General features: G+C 47.9%; 2 protein-coding genes across 3 annotated transcripts in view; both read left to right on the top strand.

Moving 5' to 3' along the window:
* The window catches only part of LGALS12 (galectin 12), a 403,592-nt gene that overhangs the window by 174,667 nt on the left and 210,897 nt on the right, over nt 1-18,028 (top strand). The gene's annotated exons all lie outside the window — the stretch shown is intronic.
* Nucleotides 1-18,028, top strand: part of PC (pyruvate carboxylase) — a 548,480-nt gene that overhangs the window by 380,672 nt on the left and 149,780 nt on the right. For both annotated transcript variants that reach the window (XM_060253969.1, XM_060253977.1), the window contains exon 10: nt 268-450. In XM_060253969.1, the coding sequence (XP_060109952.1) occupies nt 268-450 (183 nt within the window). The remainder of the gene's footprint in view (nt 1-267; nt 451-18,028) is intronic.

Below are 18,028 nucleotides of genomic sequence, written 5' to 3'. Positions count from 1 at the left end.
CACCATGGTCCCCTCTGATGGGCAACAGCTCAGCTAGACCTCAAGCAGAGGAAGATCTTTCCAGCCACTCCCTTCCTGAGATCCTTTAACTGGAGATACCAACAACCAGACCTCCTGCATTCAAAACACACATCCCTACCACTGAGTCACAGTCTGTCCCCTAGAATCCTTGGACACCCGAAACCACACAGACCACCCACTGAACTGTTCATCTGTTGCATTCTGGGAAAATCTTTCACTTCTTGCTCTTCTTCTCTTTCTTCCCAGGTGTTCCGGAGCGGCGAGGGCATGGGGATCCGCCTGGACAGTGCCTCAGCCTTCCAAGGAGCCGTCATCTCCCCGCACTATGACTCGCTGCTGGTGAAAGTCATCGCTCACGGAAAAGACCACCCAACGGCAGCTTCCAAGATGAGCCGGGCCTTGGCAGAGTTCCGGATCCGTGGTGTCAAGGTAGGAGGCAGCTCCCGGGCTCCCACACTTCTGTTGTTTCAGATTTGCATTTTCCAACGGGAAACGGCGCACTTTGGTATTCCTTTTCACTCGAGGCGACAGGCCGGTTTGTGTTGCTTCCCTTTGCTAACGTATTCATTTATTTATTCATTCATTCATTTATTTGGATTTTTAGCTCACTTGACCCCCAGAGGTTCCAAGAGGGTTATAATTTATTTGTTTTAATATTTTTAATGGGATTTATACTCCACTAGCAGGGCTCACAAGGGGGCAGCTTAACAGCATTAGCACAGTAATAAAATGGCACACATTAAATCCAGAAAAACACACATGAAAACTTCTCATTGTAAAAGTTCTCCAGACGCAGAGGTGGCAGCAAAAACCCCCACTAAAGAATTTAAAGAATTGAGAAAAGAAAGCTACAGTTCTTACCGGGGGCAAGAGGTATCTTCCTTGGCTTCCTAATGACTGGCGTCCAGCAGAACAACCACAGTGTGATGCAGGGCATAGAATTCCCAGTTCTACCCTGGAAGTACTCTAGGGGACCTTGGGCTAGTCACAAACTCTCAGCCTGGCCAGGCCTGCCTCAGAGGATTGTTGTTGTTGTGAGAAGGTGGGGGCGGGAAGAAATGATGTTCTAAGATGCTTTAAGTCCCAGCTGGGAGAAAAGCAGGGTATAAATAGGCATCGCCCATATGCATTTCTCTGTGTGTCTCTGCCTCTCTGTCTGTCTGCCTCTCTCTCTCTCTCACACACACACACACACACAAGCACACACAGGAGAGTTTCATCCTGTGAGTGCTGCTGCCAGAAAGGATTTCCCTTGGAAGAAGTAGCCCAGATCCTTCCAGAACGTGGGGTGGGAATGACACCTCCAGGAGGACTCAAGTCCAGCAAACACCTTAGAGACAAACAAGATTTCAGGATATAAGCCTTCAAGAGTCCCAGCTCCCTTTTACCCCAAAAATCTTGTTGGTCTCTAAGGTGCTACTGGACTTGAATCTAGCTTCTGGACTTGAATCTTCATGGTCTCTGTGCATCGCACTTATGGTGTGAATGCCCAGAAAACCACTCGAAGATCATCAGTTACAGGTAAGCAACCTGTTTTTCTATTGCAGACCAGCACAGCCACCCTCTGACACTATGCAGGAGGGCTCATAATCAGGGCTTTTTTGGTAGAGAAAGCCCAGCAAGAACTCATTTGCATATTAGGCCACACCCCCTGGTGCCAAGCCAGCCAGAACTGCGATCCTGTGTGTTCCTGCTCAAAAAACCCCCTGCTTATAAACCTCTAGGGAGCACTCTGTGACCCACCCAAGGGTCCCAAGATCACTGGACCATGGGGAAAACTGGTGTGGGATTTGAGACTCGCTGGTGGCACTTTGCCTTCGTGCCTCACATGATGTCCCATTCTTTGTTGAAGGAGCTCCAGATGGCACACCTGGAGGGGGCTGTCCCTCATGCATCCATGAAGGTGCCTTGGATCGAGTCAAACCACTGATCTCTCAGGCTCTGTGCTGCCTATGCTGGTCGTCTTGAGATTCTCAGGCTGGTTTCAGAGCCCTCCCTGGAGGGTCACGAGCTCCCCTGGAGAGGCCATTTTTTGTTTCTTTCTTGAAGGACCTGCTGCTAGTGCACCCATGGAGAGAGCAAAGGTGTTATGCTGGGATGAGCAGCGAGAAAGTGAGATGAGGTGCTTTAGCCGTGGAGAAGATCCCTTTAGCCATTTGACCCCCTGGCTTTTTCCTCACTACGGTAGACCTTCTCCTGGTGCTTGACTTGTGATTCCTGTCCCCATCTGGCTTGTTCTGCTGCCCTGGGTCTCAGTTCTGATGAGGGCATGTATAACTCTGGCTTCTCCCCTTCCTGTCATGTGACTGAGGCTTCCACACATGGGCAGCTCTCTAGATCCTGCACTTGGGGATTAAAGTCATAGCTGTGGCCCTTTCTTACACACCCAGGAAAATGCCCATCGCTACTTTGGAGTCAGGCAGCAATTTTCCTCCAGGCCATTTTTGCCAGGGATCGCGGAGGTTTTTTGTCATCTTCTGGGCATGGAACAGGGATCACTGGGTGTGTGAGGGGGAGGTATTTGCGAATGTCCTGCATTGTGCAGGGGGTTGGACTAGATGACCCTGGAGGTCCCTTCCAACTCTAGGATTCGATGGGAAGTAATATGGGTCTGCTCAGACAATTGTAATTTAAAAATGATAAAAATAACAATTTAAAATACATTTTTAGGTGCTGTTCAACCTCAGTATAGGTGGGATCCCTACATTGCTGAGGAACTACGATCATTATAGGATCACTGCCAGAAGAGAGAAGATCCCACCTATACTGAGGTTGAACAGCGCCTTAAAATGTATTTTAAATTGTTGTTTTATCGTTTTTAAATTACAATTGTAAATGTTTTTTTTTTTAAATTGACTGTCAGCCACCCTAAGTCCTCTTGTGGAGAGGGCGGGATATAAGACGGAAGTAATAAATAAAAATAATACATAAGGAATCAGCTCTCCAGGGTCTCAGGCAGAGGTCTTTCGCATCACCTACTGCTTGGTCCTTTCTAACTGGAGATGCCAGGAATTGAACCTGAGACCTCCTGTGTGCATAACAGATCAGCTGCCACAGAACTGCAGCCCTTCTCCCATTGTGCTTCCTGTGCTTTCTAAGCCCACCTTCTCTGAGATGAGACTTGCGGCCTCTCAAGACAGAGCTTTGTTTCTCTGAGGTTGTTGCCACCTCTAGGAAATGTATTGATCAGCTTCGAAACAGGGATGCTATCAAATTTCACAAGCTTGCTGGTGATTCCATTTGAAGATCCCATTTCAGTTTTTGCTTCTTCCCTGTGTGAATCAAAGCTACGAATCCTTATTCATTCAGCCCTTTCCTTGTTTCCCTTGTGCTGAATCTTTCACATCTTCATGTTATTTAGGTGTCCAAAAAGAGAATCAGCCATATCTATAAATAATGCACGTAGTACATATAAATTGTGTAGAAAATGCACAAAAGAAACAAAAACTCATCAAGGAAAGCGTGCAACCTGAAGCTTGTTCATGATGACAGTATCAGGGAAACAAAAGAAATGATGAAAGGCCTGATGCTTCCCTCTCAAGGACGTATCTGATAGGCTTCATGATGCTTCCAGAAGCAAGATTCCAAATCAGAGCTGAAGTTACAGGAACTGGATCCAGGGCTTTGTTGTTGTTGTAGCAAGAGCTCCTTAGCATATTAGGCCACACCCTGCCGATATAGCCAATCCTCCAAGAGCTTACAGAACTCTTCTTACAGGGCCTACTGTAAGCTCCAGGAGGATTGGCTACGTCATTGGCCTAATATGCAAAGGAGTCCCTGCTACAACAAAAAGCCCCGACTGGATCACAATCCTGATCAGGGAACAAACATCTGATATGGCTGCCCTAAGGCAGGGAACAGGGCTCCCTGTTTTCCGCAGAGTCCAGTTCCCATGTTGTTGCCGAAATCTGCCCATTGTTTGCAAAGCAAATCGCCTGCCACCTCTGCTCCCCGTCTCCAAATCATGTCATCTTTGCTCCCCATCTCTTCCCCCTTTCTCCTTTGTTCTCTAATCCTTAAGTGTGCCCCTGAGAACGTGCAGAGTGTATCCTCCTGATCACAAGGGCTTTTTTTGTAGCAGGAGATCCTTTGCATATGAGGCCTCACCCCACCCCCCACCCCCGATGTAGCCAATCCTCCTGGATCTTACAGTAGGCCCTGTACTAAGAGCCCTGTAAGCTCTTAGAGGCTTGGCTACATCAGGGGTGTGTGGCCTAATATGCAAAGAAAGTTCCTGCTACAAAAAAAGCCCTGGGCACTGCCATGCAGTTCGCCTCCTTGTTCCCATTCAGTAATGAAACAAAGCATTTGTACACTTCTTTTGGTGCTCAGTCATGGCACCTACACTCTCTCATAGTAATTCTTACAATGGTCTTGTGAGGGACGCCAGGATGTGCCCACATTGCAGATGGGAGGCTAGGAGAGGGTGGCTTGACTGGTCATGGGAAGTGCCATTGAGTTGCAGTTGACTTATGGTGACCCCCCTGGTGTTTTCAAGGCGATTTGTCATTGCCCAGCTCTGCACTGCAACCCTGATCTTCCCATCCCAGCACCAACCCTGCTTACCTTCCCAGATCCGATGATATCAGGACAGCCTGGGCCCTCCAGGTCCGGGCTTCTCCAGCTGGTAGTGGAAGGTGCTGTTAAGTCTCAGACAGTTTATAACGGCACTTCAGCATAGGATTCTATGAATTAGGCAGATCGTGAGAAGGAGGGCAGGGAGGGTTGCATCAGTGCTTAGTGCTTGTGGCCCCTTTTTGCACGCCCAGGAGAATGCTGATGGCCACTTTCTCTGGACCAGTTTGGCCAGGGATCCTGGAGGTTTGTGCCATGTTCTGGGCATGGAGCAGGGGTCACTGGTATGTGTGCAGGGGAGGTATTTGTGAATCTCTTGCATTGTGCAGCGGCTTGGTGACCCTGGAGGTCCCTTCCAACTCTATGATTCTATGATTTTTCAAGGCAAGAGAAGAACAGAAGCAGTTTGCATTTGCCTGCCTCTGTGTAGCAGCCCCGGACTTCCTGGCTGGTCTCCCATCCAAATACTAACCAGGGCCGACCCCGCTTAGCTCCCAAGACTAGAAGAGATCGGGCTAGCCTGAGCCATCCGGGTCCAGGCTGGCTTGTCCAAGGCTGCCTAATTTGAACAGGGTGGGGGAACCTCCTCGATCGTATTTCCGCTGTGATGCACGTTTAGCTCATAGTGCATTAAGGCAGCCACATAGAGGAACTGAAGTGACTTCTTCAGGCGGCCCGCAGTGGAGCTCGGATTTGAATCTAGGCCCACCAGATCTAAGGTCTGTGCTCTGTTCCACCCAGATCAAGCCCTGCTTGGCACACACCACACGATACATCACCTCCAGACCACTCCGTGCAATGACGCGCTGGCCGAGACCTGCTCCATGCTTTCCACTAAGAGGTTAGCTCTTGCAAGGCCTGCCCCCGTGACCTGCTTTCTTCCACGGGGACAGAAAAGCCAGATGGTCACCTCCTCCGGGCTGGTTGGTATCGGATGGCATCAGCGGGGTTTGTTCTGTTACAGCACCAGATGGTGCCATGCCAGGGGAGGAACGCCCGCTTGCCGTATGCTCATCTTTTCGCTGGGAGGAGCTGCTGGTGGCTGGCATGGGGCCTCACTCTCGGGGCATCTGCTTCTCTGGGTTGTGCCTCGTATCCCGGGAAACCTGCAGAATGTTTTCCTTGTATTCCGCGGGGGAGGAGAGCCCAGATGGCCCTGATCCTGATTTGCTGCAGACCAGCAGCTCAGGAGTTCCAGGCTGGAGGATGTCATTGCAAAGGAGACAAGAACGCTTTTGCGTGGTGTTCTCCGTTTACTCTGGGACTGTGGGTGGTCTCCAGGAGGGGTCCCTCCATGGGCCACCTTCTGCAAGAGACGGGGGCGTGCAAACTGAGAATGTTCTCACGCAGCCTCTCGTTATCCTGCAAGATGAGGTTGGTGGTATTTTGGGGCAGTGGGTGCTTTCTCTTGGGAGGTCTGTTGGCAGGAAAACAGAGGGGCCCATTAGCGCTTAGCCAACAAACAGGAGCCAGAAAGCGATAAGAGCCCCCCTCCCCCCCCCTGTAACCACACACAAAAAAGAGCAAGCAGGAAACCAGGGTACATAATTAAGTGTATTCCTCGAGCTGACACATTAATGGATTGCATTGCGCGATATCAAATGCAACGTAGCAGAACCGAAAGCCAACCGAAAATCATAATCACACAAATCATAAAAGTTATAAGGGGCGACATCTGCACATTAATGAAATCTGCCAGGGAAATATGTCTGTTGTTAACGATACAGTCTGTAAATGGCTCGATGCTCCGGCTGCTTTATATGGCATGACTCAGCGGGAGGCTGGATCCGCTCGCCCATCGCATGGCTACTTAATCCTCAGTGCCTGGCCTTCTGAACTGAGGACCCTGGCAAAATGCCTGATCTTGCTGCCTTCACGGCTTGCTGTGTCACTTGTCTAACTTGCCCTCCTTCTTCCTCCAAAAATGGGAAACGGGACTGGACCTCCTGCTGGCAAATTGGGTTCTGGAGATCTGGTTCAACCGGCAGGAGCTAATGAAACTACAGAATTTGGAGCGGGGCTGAGGATTGGGGAGCCATGTTTTCAACAGTGACAGGTAGGGGGGCCATCGGACAGCAGTGCTGTGAATGAGGCAGATTGTGAGAAGGAGGGCAAGAAGGGTTGCATCGGTGCTTAGTGCTTGTGGCCCCTTCTTACACACCCAGGGAAATGCTGGTTGCCACTTTGGGGTCAGTCAGCAATTTTTCTCCAGGCCAATTTGACCAGGGATCCTGGAGGCTTTAGCTATCTTCTGGGTGTGGAGCAGGAGTCTCTGGGTGTGTGGGTGGGGGGAGGTATTTGCGGATTTCCTGCATTGTGCAGGGAGTTGGACTAGATGACCCTGAAGATCCCTTCCAACTCTAGGATTCCATGATTTCTGTGCCCATGTAGTTCTTTGCTCTTCTCCAGGACCAGCTGAGCAGGGGAAAGGTGATTGGAGGAAACAAGTCCGTTCTAATGGTTAATTGTTAGGGTTCCCACCCTCCAGCTGGGGGCTAGGAATCTCCTGGGATTTACAGCTGATCTCCAGTAGACAGAGATCTGTTCCCCTGTTGAAAATGGCCACTTTGGAAGGTGGACTCAATGGCAATGTGCCCCGCTGAAGCTCCTCCCCCCCCCCACACACACTCCACCTTCCCAGGCTTCATTCCCAAAATCCCCAGCTGGGTTCTGTTAAATGTGCTGTGTGAAAAGATCAGGGCTTTTTTTGAGCAGGAACTTAGTTCCATCTGGTTTTGCATCAGGGGATGTGGCCTAATATGCAAATGAGTACCTGCTGGGCTTTTTCTACAAAAAAGGCTCCGGAAAAGATACTCGTTTGTTTTGGGATGAAGCTGGTCTTTCACTGTCCCTTTTCTAAACTGAGAAGCTCCCAATGCTCTTTGCAGGGAATTTCTTGATCGTTTTGATTGCACTTTTTCTAGCTCTGTAAGTACCGATGAAAAGTCCTGATGTAGCAAAGTGGCTGAATCATAAACCTTGAGCTCCTTAGTTTGAATCTTTCAACTTATGCAAATGTTGTAGGTGACTTTAAGCCAACTGTATGCGATGCAGGTGTAATATTAGTCCGCCTTCCAGGGATGTTTTTAGAATTATAGGAAGACTAACTCAGACATCAAAAAGGATCACTAGGATGACAAATTAGAATCTCCAAGTTCAGCGGCAGTTTGCCTTTGAATGCAAGTTGGTGAGTAAACAGCAGAGGGAGGGATGGTGGCTCAGTGGTAGAGCATCTGCTTGGTAAGCAGAAGGTCCCAGATTCAATCTCCAGCATCTCCAACTAAAAAGGGTCCAGGCACAAATAGGTGTGAAAAACCTCAGCTTGAGACCCTGGAGAGCCGTTGCCAGTCTGAGTAGACAATACTGACTTTGTTGGACCAAAGGTCTGATTCAGTATAAGGCAGCTTCATATGTTCAGGCAACAGAAGTGCCATGTAACCGTGCAGTAGGGAACATGATTGCCCTTAAGTGCTTGTGTATGGCCTTCCTAAAAGGTATCTGGTCAAATGGATCTTTTGGGTTCAGTCCAATAGAGTTCTCCTTATTTTCTTTCAAAAAGACTTCAAAGAACAACAAAATGTAGATGTACTGTGGTTACAGAGTCTGGGATTGCAGGGAAAAATTCTTTCTGGCTCCGAACATTTATTCCTTTGTAGGATATTATAAGACTTCAGGGGCTTTAGCAGCCAGTTTTGTTCCCATCCCCCCCTTTTCTTCAACTGATGCTTAACTGCCCTCTAATTGCCTTCAAAAAGAATTATGAGTACATCAGGCTATATTGGAAGGATTTCCTGCCACCCCCCACTTTTCGATCTGCAGTATTATATATGTAACTGGAGAGTCCCCCAGATATGTAGAAAGTCCTGCTTGTCTGTGGGCGGCCTCAGCTGGCTGTCATCCCATTGCTTTATTTATTTACTTTATGGGTTACAGTTAAAGACTATGCAATCAGAGCGGTAGCATGTGCATTATCAACAATGCAGTATAACAGGATAACAAAATCAGAGACAAGTACAGTAACGATGTGTGACGGAAAGGGCCATCAAGTCACTACCAATTTATGGTGACCTCGTAGGGTATTCAAGGCAAAGGCTGAGCACAGGCATTTTCTTCCTTGGAGGTTTTAAACAAAGGCTAGATGGCCACCTGACAGCAATGAGGATCCTGTGAATTTAGGGGGAGGCATTTGTGAGTTTCCTGCATTGTGCAGGGGGTTGGACTAGATGACTCTGGAGGTCCCTTCCAACTCTATGATTCTATGATTCAAGAACATAAGAGAAGAAGAAGATGATGATATTGGATTTATATCCCGCCCTCCACTCCGAAGAGTCTCAGAGCGGCTCACAATCTCCTTTACCTTCCTCCCCCACAACAGACACCCTGTGAGGTGTGTGGGGCTGAGAGGGCTCTCACAGCAGCTGCCCTTTCAAGGACAACCTCTGCCAGAGCTATGGCTGACCCAAGGCCATTCCAGCAGGTGCAAGTGGAGGAATGGGGAATCAAACCTGGTTCTCCCAGATAAGAGTCCACACACTTAACCACTACACCAAACTGGCTCTCCAAGCCATGTTGGATCAGGCCAATTGGCCATCCAGTCCAACACTCTGTGTCACACAGTGGCCAAAAAACCCAGGTGCCATCAGGAGGTCCACCGATGGGGCCAGAAGCCCTTCCACTGTGCCCCCCCTCCCCAGGCATCAAGAATACAGAGCATTACTGCCCCAGACAGAGAGTTCCAACAATATGCTGTGGCTAATAGCCACTGATGGACCTCTGCTCCATATGCTTATCCAATCCCCTCTTGAAACTGTCTATGCTTGTAGCCACCACCACCTCCTGTGGCAGTGAATTCCATGTGTTAATCACCCTTTGAGTGAAGAAGCACTTCCTTTTATATTTGCTGCTTCCTGCCTGTGCTTAGCAACCCTGGGCTCCCTTGATGGTCTCCCATTCAAGTACTAAGCCGGGCCGACCCTGCTTAGCTTCCCAGATCTGGTGAGATTAGGCTAGCCTTGGCTATCCAGGTCAAAGCATACTAATATTAAAGCAGTGTAATACTGCAGCGCATGCTGTTGTATAGTGTAAATGTATACAACAAACAAAGCCATGGTGGCTGAGGGGAACCTCCATATTTGGAAGCAGTAATTCTCTGAATTCCAGAGCCAGAAGGCAACATCAGGGGAAGGCTTCAGTCTTTATGCCCTGTTGTTGGCCCTCTGGAGGAACTGGCTGGCCACTGTGAGGAAGGATACCAGACTAGATAGACAGCTTCAAGAGGGGATTGGATAAGCATCTGGAGCAGAGGTCCATCAGTGGCTATTAGCCACAGCGTATTGATGGAACTCTCTGTCTGGGGCAGTGATGCTCTGTATTCTTGGTGCTTTGGGAGGGGAGAGGGAAACAGTGGGAGGGCTTCTAGTGTCCTGGCCTCACTGATGGACCTCCTTATGGCACCTGGTTTTTTTGTCCACTGTGTGACACATAGTGTTGGACTGGATGGACCACTGGCCTAATCCAACATGGCATCTCTTATGTTCTTATATTCTCTCAGATGGACCACTGGTCTGATCCAGCAGGGACTCATGTCCTCAAGAACTACCTAAAATGTCACAGAGCTAACAGTGAAGCTATTCCGGGGCATTTGCTAGCTCAGAGAGACTATTCTTCTTGAACTGGATCCTTCTGGCCACCAGGCAGGAACTTTGTCCCCGTGACTAATGAAGCCGATAGCAGCATTGGGCCTGGTGTGGAATCTCCTTCCCTCATTCCGGCCCAGCCTGTGTGATTCAGTTGAGGTTTAAGCCCTGAGGTTCTTTTCCTGAATCCTTTTCTTTCCCTTCAGCGACTGCTGAGCCCTTGAGGAAAACTCACATGAAAAAGGCTTGGCTTTGCATCCTAAATTTAAAAAAAAAATAAAATCCGTGAGGCAACTAAATTTGCATAAGGTTTGAAAGGCACGGAAATGTCACACAGTTCCTCCCACACACCACTGCCATCGATCAGAGGCATCCGTCACTCTTTTCCATTGACAGGGCTGCTCTTTCCCGCCTTTGGCCAACTGACTCTGTTGCATCCCACCTCACGGCCGCTGCCTCTCCTCTGCTCGCAGACGCCCCATCCGCCTCTCAGCTGCCAGCAGGCCAAGGGGAAAGGAGCCGATAAAGGCTTTCTGGCAGAAAGTAGCCAGGCTCTTCAGTTCCTGCCAGAGAGCATTAAAGGCAGCAGGGCTGGTTGGCACGTCTGAGCTGAGCTCTTCTTGCGTCAGCCGAGGGACCTCCGGGCAAGAAAAGGTATTTGAGGTACTTTCTCATTGCTGGGCCAGGAAAGACAAGAACCAAGGGCTGTCGGGCAGCTTCTTTTCTCATGATGATGCAATTTCTTCTTGGCTCAATTCAAAAGCAGGGTTGTGATTTACGAGCTTTTTTGGAAAAATCAGCAGGGGAGCTTGGAGAGTTCCCTGCACCGTTCCATACTCAGTTATCACTTCCATATTTTATGCAGGCAGTGTGGTGTGGTCCTTTTGACTGCTCTTATTCAGGCAGATATGATAACATGATCTCGTTTTCCATTCCAAGCTGGAGACGAACACCTTGAGCCGATGGTGCTGGATTTGCAACGCATCTATGCATTCTAATCCAGACAAAGCACTCGGTTGTGCGGTTGGCAAAAAGACTGGAACATTTTGTCCCCTCCTTCCCACTGAGGTGGTCACTTTGGTCTGAACCCTTTTGGCCTGCAGACGATGGGAGGCTCACAATGTATTGTTTCTTTAATATGGTCCTCCGTATTTAAAAAAACACAATACGTTGCTGCATATACATAAACTAGCAAGTCAGGGAGATGTCCCCTGACCTAGTCTTTTTTCCTGACATGCTACGGGATCACCTTCTCATGGCCACTCAGCCCTGCAAGCCCACCCACCCCCTACCATATCCTACCACTGGAAGGCCGGACACAGGTAAAAACATGAGTCCTGATGCATCAGACCAGCAGTCCTTGTCTACTAGACCAGCAGCCTTTCTAGTCCTTCTAGTCTAGAGGATAGGACTTGCAATAATGGGTTTAAAAGATGATGATGATGATGAAGAAGAAGATGAAGGTGATGATGATGATATTGGATTTATATCCCGCCCTATACTCTGAATCTCAAAGTCTCAGAGCAGTTAAAATCTCATCTACTCCCCCCCCCCCCGACAACAGACACCCTGTGAGGTGGGTGGAGCTGAGAGAGCTTTTTATAGCAGTTGCCCTTTCAAGGACAACTCCTACAAGAGCTATGGCTGACCCAAGGCCATCCCACAGGTGTATGTGGAGGAGTGGGGAGTCAAACCCAGTTCTCCCAGATAAGAGTCTGCGCTCTTAACCACTACACCAAACTGGCTCTTTCTTAAGGGTGGGAAAGTACTGGCTGGATATTAGGAAAAACGTTTTTCAACAGTGGAGTCAGCTACCAAGGGAGGTGGTGAGCTCCTCCTCACTGGCAGTCTTTAAGCAGCAGCTGGACAAACATTTGTCAGGGATGCTCTAGGCTGATCCTGCATTGAGAGTGGTGGGGAGATGGACTAGATGACCTGTATGGCCCCTTCCAACTCTCCAGCATCTTGTTCCGCACAGTAGCCAACTACTTACACCAGAGGGCCAAGCAGACAGAACATAGAGGCCCACGACATCTCTCGATCTTGCCTCCTGTCACTGGTGTTCAGGGGCTTCCTGCATCTGCAGGTGAAGGTTCTCTTTAGCCATCAGAGCTGGTAGCCATCAAATGTCCTCTCATTCATGAATCCATCTAACCCCTGTTTAAATCTGCCCGTGCCAGTGGTCACCACTACAACTAGAAGGAGGAACCACAGCTCAGTGGTAGAACATCTGCCTGGCATAGAGAAGGTTCAATCCCAAGCATTTCCAGTTTAAAATTACCAGTTACTAGATGCTGAGAAAGAAAGAAAGAGAGAGAGAAAGAAAGAAAGAGGAAGAAGAAGACAACATTGGATTTATATTCTGCCCTCCACTCAGAGTCTCAGAGCGGCTCACAATCTCCTTTATCTTCCTCCCCCACAACAGACACCCTGTGAGGTGGGTGGGGCTGAGAGGACTCTCACAGCAGCTGCTCTTTCAAGGACAACCTCTGCCAGAGCTATGACTGACCCAAAGCCATTTCAGCAGGTGCAAGTGGAGGAGTGAGGAATCAAACCCGGTTCTCCCTGAAAAGAGTCCACGCACTTAACCACTACGCCAAACTGGTGTAGAAGGAGAAGACGACGACGACGACGATGATATTGGATTTGTATCTTGGTCTTCACTCTGAACCTCAGAGTCTCAGGACAGCTCACAATCTCCTTTACCCTCCTCCCCCACAACAGACACCCTGTGAGGTGGGTGGGGCTGAGAGAGCTCTCCCAGAAGCTGCCCTTTCAAGGACAGCTCTGCAAGAGCTATGGCTGACCCAAGGTCATTCCAGCAGCTGCAAGTGGAGGAGTGGGGAATCAAACCCAGTTCTTCCATGCTCTCCCAGACCCCAGAGAGAAATTGCCATTCTAGGTAGACAATATTAACTTTGATGGGCCAGTGGTCTGCTTCTGTATTAAGGCAGCTTCATGTGTGTCCAAGTGGCGGGGTATGCCACAATTCAGTAGTTAAGATCTATTTCATTTTTATCAGGCCTGAATCTATTGCTCGTCAACCTCATGGGTTCCCCTGAATTCTGTCATTATGAGAGAGGAGGGGAGGGGGGAAATATCCCCTTTCCTCCACCTCAGGCATAATTCTATAAACCTCACTGCAAACTAGGCCTCTATAAACAGTTTGTGGAGAGGAAACCCCTCCCTTGTCTGTTGCCTCAGGTATCTGCTGTTTTCTCATTCCGCTTCAGCGTCTGGCCGCTTTCCTCTGTAACTGCGAGATCTCAGCTGAATACACAGGCCTCCTTGGTTAATGTCATCTCTGGTGTTTTTTCCCCTTTGTAAATGAGTTCCCAATACACACCTCAAACACCCAGTGTGTTGTGGAAGGCCGGGAAAGGGGGAGGGGTCAACAAGGAATGGATTGAAAACGGATTATTCGCTGTAGTCTTTAGCTGGGAGGAGACAAATAAATGAGAGAGAATCACAGCTGCGAGGAGACCAGATAAATAAAGATGAATGTCTCCGTCGGAAGCCTCTGCTTGCGGCCCGTATTTGATGAGGCCGGTTTCATTAGAACATGAAAGACAGGTTGAATTTCAGCCTTTTCTTTCGTAATGGAGACCAGGGGTGCTGCAGGCTATGAAAGGAATAGCGGGGATTCTGGAGTGGGTTGATGGAGCATTGTATTTATAAAGCCCTTTTTTGAACCCTTCTCCTTTTCCGCCTTTATTACAGATTTCCTACTCACATTCTTTTATTGCTGCTGAGTTTTCTATCATTCAGATATCCCTTCCCCTCCCAAGGTTTGTTTTACTGAATTGCCTTCCAGCTAAGAAAAAATAGATTAGAAGTGTCTATTCCACAAGAGACCTGACCACTGTCATCCCGTAAAGGAAAACTTTAATTTTATTTATTTAAAAGATTTATATCCCGCCTTTCAGTTTTGTAAAATTCCCAAAGAGACCAACTGGCTGTTAATTAAAAGGCTCCCGGGCCAATTAAAATCCTAGCGAAACCAAAGAGCCTCATCATAAAAACTTTAATGGCTCACAGGGAGGGACAGGAGGCAACAACAAAAATAAAAAGACAGCCAAAGGAGAGGGAGAAATATTTATCTCTTTAAGACGTTCCTGAAGTGTTCTGCCTTTGCCTGGGGCTAGAAGGACTAAAGAGAGATACTTCCTCTGGGAGAGAACTCAAGCATTTGGTGTAGGGTTGTCAACTTCCAGGTGGTGGCTGGAGATCTCCTAAAAGACATAAGAACCAGACCCGTGGTCCTTCCAGTCCAGCATCACACAGTGGCCAACCAGTTCCTCTGGAGGGCGAACAACAGGGTATAGAGGCCGAGGCCTTCCTCTGGTGTTGCCTCCTGGCTCTGAGATTCAGAGGATTAGTGCCTCTGGCAGCAAATGCAACATTTTAATCGCTCTCTGTGTAAAAGTAGTGTTTCTTTTTGCCCATCTTGAACCTACTGCCCACCGGCTCCATTGGAGGCCCTCAGGTTCTAGAATTTTGGGAGAGGGAGAAAAAATTATCTTTGTCAACTTTCTTCACTCCATGCATAATTTTATAAATCTCTATCATGTCCCTCATTTCTTTTTTCTCTTTCTTCATTCTCTTTTCTAAACTGAAAAGTCCCAGACTCTTCAGCTTTTCCTCGTAAGGAAGGTTCTCCAACCCCCTAATTGTCTTGGTTGCCCTCCTCTGTACTTTTTCCAGCTCTGCAAGGCCCTTTTGAAGATAACCGTGACCAGAACTGTTCCCAGTATTCCAAATGAGGTCACACTATATATCTATACAGGAGCATTAAGAAGAGCAGTTGGAGAGCCAGTTTGGTGTAGTGGTTAAGCATGCAGACTCTTATCTGGGAGAACTAGGTTTGATTCCCCACTCCTCCACCTAGAGCGGCTGGTTTGATCTTGAGTCAGTCACAGGTTCTCACAAAGCTGTTCCTCTGAAGAACAGTTTTTGTCAGAGTTCCCTCAGCTCTACCTACCTCACAATGTGTCTGTTGCGGGAAGGGAAAGGAAAAGGAGATTGTAAGCTGCTCTGAGACTCCTTTGGGTAGGTGAAGGGCAGGGTATAAATCCAATCTCTTGTTCTTTTTCTTTTATATCCCACCTTTCACTATCTGAAGGAGTCTCAGAGCGGCTTACAATCAATCACCTTCCTTTCTTCTCCCCACAACAGACACCCCCGTGAGGTATGTGGGACTGAGAGACCTCTGAGAGAGTTGTGACTGACTCAGGGTCACCCAGTTGGTTTTATGTGAAGGAATGGAGACTCAAACCCAGTTCTCCAGATTAGAGTCCGCCACTCTTAACCACTATACCAAACTGGCTCTTGATACCTTTGTTCTCAATCCCTTTCCAAATAATCCCTAACACAGAGTTTGCCTTTTTCATCACTTGGTTGACTCCTTCATTAAACTATCCACTACAACCCCAAGATCTTTTCCCTCTCAGATTTAGCAACCCCATTAGCCTATACTCAAAGTTGGGATTTTTTTTTTTTTGTCCCAATGTGCATCACTTTACAACTGATCTCCTGGCGTCAATAATCAGTTCACCTGGAGAAAATGGCTGCTTTGGGAGGTGGACTCTATGGCATTATACCCCACTGAAATCCTTCCCCTCCCCAAACCCCGCCCTCTAACTCTACCCCCAAAATCTGCAGATGTTTTCCTCCCTGGGTCTGGCAGCCCTAATCTGAAATCCCTCAAAGGTGTGGACATTGTAGAAGGTTTTCTGAGATGTTATTGTGTCAGTGAGTTCACATGTGAATAGGGAGTCCTTTTCTCTGGATATGAGGCCCCAGCTACTCAGGGCTTTAAAGGTCGGAACCCACATGTTTTGGGTCGCAGGTACTTGAAAGAGCATTTGTGCCTGCCCAGTCTCTGAGGTCCTTCAGGGAGGCCATGATATTGAGGTTGTGCTTGGTGGAAACCCCTAATTGGAGCTTTTTGGTAGCTATCTCTGGAACTGTGCACTCCATGCCCTTCACCTACCCAAAGGAGTCTCAGAGCAGCTTACTGTGCACTTGGTGTTCTGGCTCCCACTCCACCACCTTCAAAGACACCTACCATTTAAAAAAAAAAAACAATTGTCACTTATACTGTGCTCTGTATGAGCCTCCTTGGGAAGTCAAAGAAGAAGAAGAAAAAGCCCACAGATTTAAACCCCATACTTCTCTCTGAGTCTCAAAGCGGCTTACAATCTCCGTTATCTCCTTCCCCCATAACAGACACCCTGTGAGGTAGGTGGGGCTGAGAGACCTCTCCCAGGAGCTACCCTTTCATGGACAACCTCTGCGAGAGCTATGGCTGACCCAAGGCCATTCCAGCAGGTGCAAGTGGAGGAGTGGGGAATCAAACCCAGTTCTTCAAGATCAGAGTCCGTGCACTTAACTACTACACCAAACTGGAAAGGCAGCTTGTGAATTGATTTATTTATTTAGCTAATTTCTATTCCACCTTTTCCCAGGGTTCAGGATGGAGTACAACATATTAATAGGAACAATAGTCAATCATAATAATTAGCTAATAAAAGCAACCACAGAACAACAAAATCCACTGCATGCCTTTTATTAGGACCACCCAATGGACATAAAACACTGCACAAGCTTTCAAGCTCACCAGAACTCTTCATCAGGCTGAGTGTTATAAAATTTTAAAAGGTACAAAGGTGGAAAGCAAATTCTTCAGGCTGCAGTGTTCAGTTAGTCAGCTTAATTGTAGGTCAAGCAGACAATTAAAAAAGCGTGCCATTGAGCTGCAGCCAACTTACGGTCACCGCCACTTGGGAGTTTTCAAGTCAAGAGATGAGCAGAGGTGGATTGCCTTTCTCTTCCTCAGCATAGCAGCCCCAGCCTTCCTTTGTGTTCTCCCATCCAAGTACTAACCATGGGCAGGGCTTTTTTTGTAGCAGGAATTCCTTTGCATATTAGGCCAATCCTCCAAGAGCTTGCAGGGCTCTTAGTACAGGGCCTACTGCAAGCTCTTGGAGGATTGGCTACATCAGGGGAGTTCCTGCTACAAAAAAACCCCTGACCATGGGGAACCCTCCTTATCTTCCCAGTTCTGGTGAGGTGGTGCTAGTCTAGGGCGTAAGGGTTGCTATTGGGGCAATTAGCTGGGCTTTAACGCTGGAGTCATCTTACAGAACATTCTCTGGAAAGCTTATTCAGTCCACATCCTCCATTCTTTTATTCTTTCGGTGAAATACAGAAACTACCCTCACAAGTCCATCCCTAAACTTCCCAAATGTCAAGGTGACACCATGCCAGCAATAAAGTTCAGCCAATTATCTGAAAAAGGACATTGCAGAGCTGAAAAAAAGATAAAAGAAGGAGGCCACCAAGATGATTAAGGGTTTGTAGCATCTTCCCTTATGAGGAAAGGCTGAAGAGTCTGGGACTTTTCAGTTTAGAAAAGAAATGTCTAAGAGGGGATGTGATACAGGTTTATAAAATTATGAACAAGGTAGAACTCAAGATATGAAGAAATTATGAGTGAAGTAGAACTAGAACTCAAGGGCATCCAGTGAAATAGACTGGCAATTGATACAGGAGGAACAAAAGAAAATACTTCTTTATACAAGTAAAGCCATAGACTGAAGTGATGACCACAAATCAAGTCACAACAATGGTGACCCCCATGGAGTTTTCAAGACAAGAGACATTCAGAGGTGGTTTGCCATTGCTTGACTGTGTGTCACAAGCCTTGTGTTCCTTGGTTTTCTCCCTTCCAAACACTAACCAGGGCTGACCCTGCATAGCTTCCTACAAGATCTGGCTAGCCTGTCTCCCCAGGT

This window comes from Heteronotia binoei, chromosome 1 (assembly GCF_032191835.1).
Source record: "Heteronotia binoei isolate CCM8104 ecotype False Entrance Well chromosome 1, APGP_CSIRO_Hbin_v1, whole genome shotgun sequence".
NCBI classification, from domain to species: domain Eukaryota; kingdom Metazoa; phylum Chordata; class Lepidosauria; order Squamata; family Gekkonidae; genus Heteronotia; species Heteronotia binoei.
The sequence above is the reverse complement of the archived record's forward strand: the minus strand, read 5'-3'. Positions and strand labels throughout refer to the sequence as shown.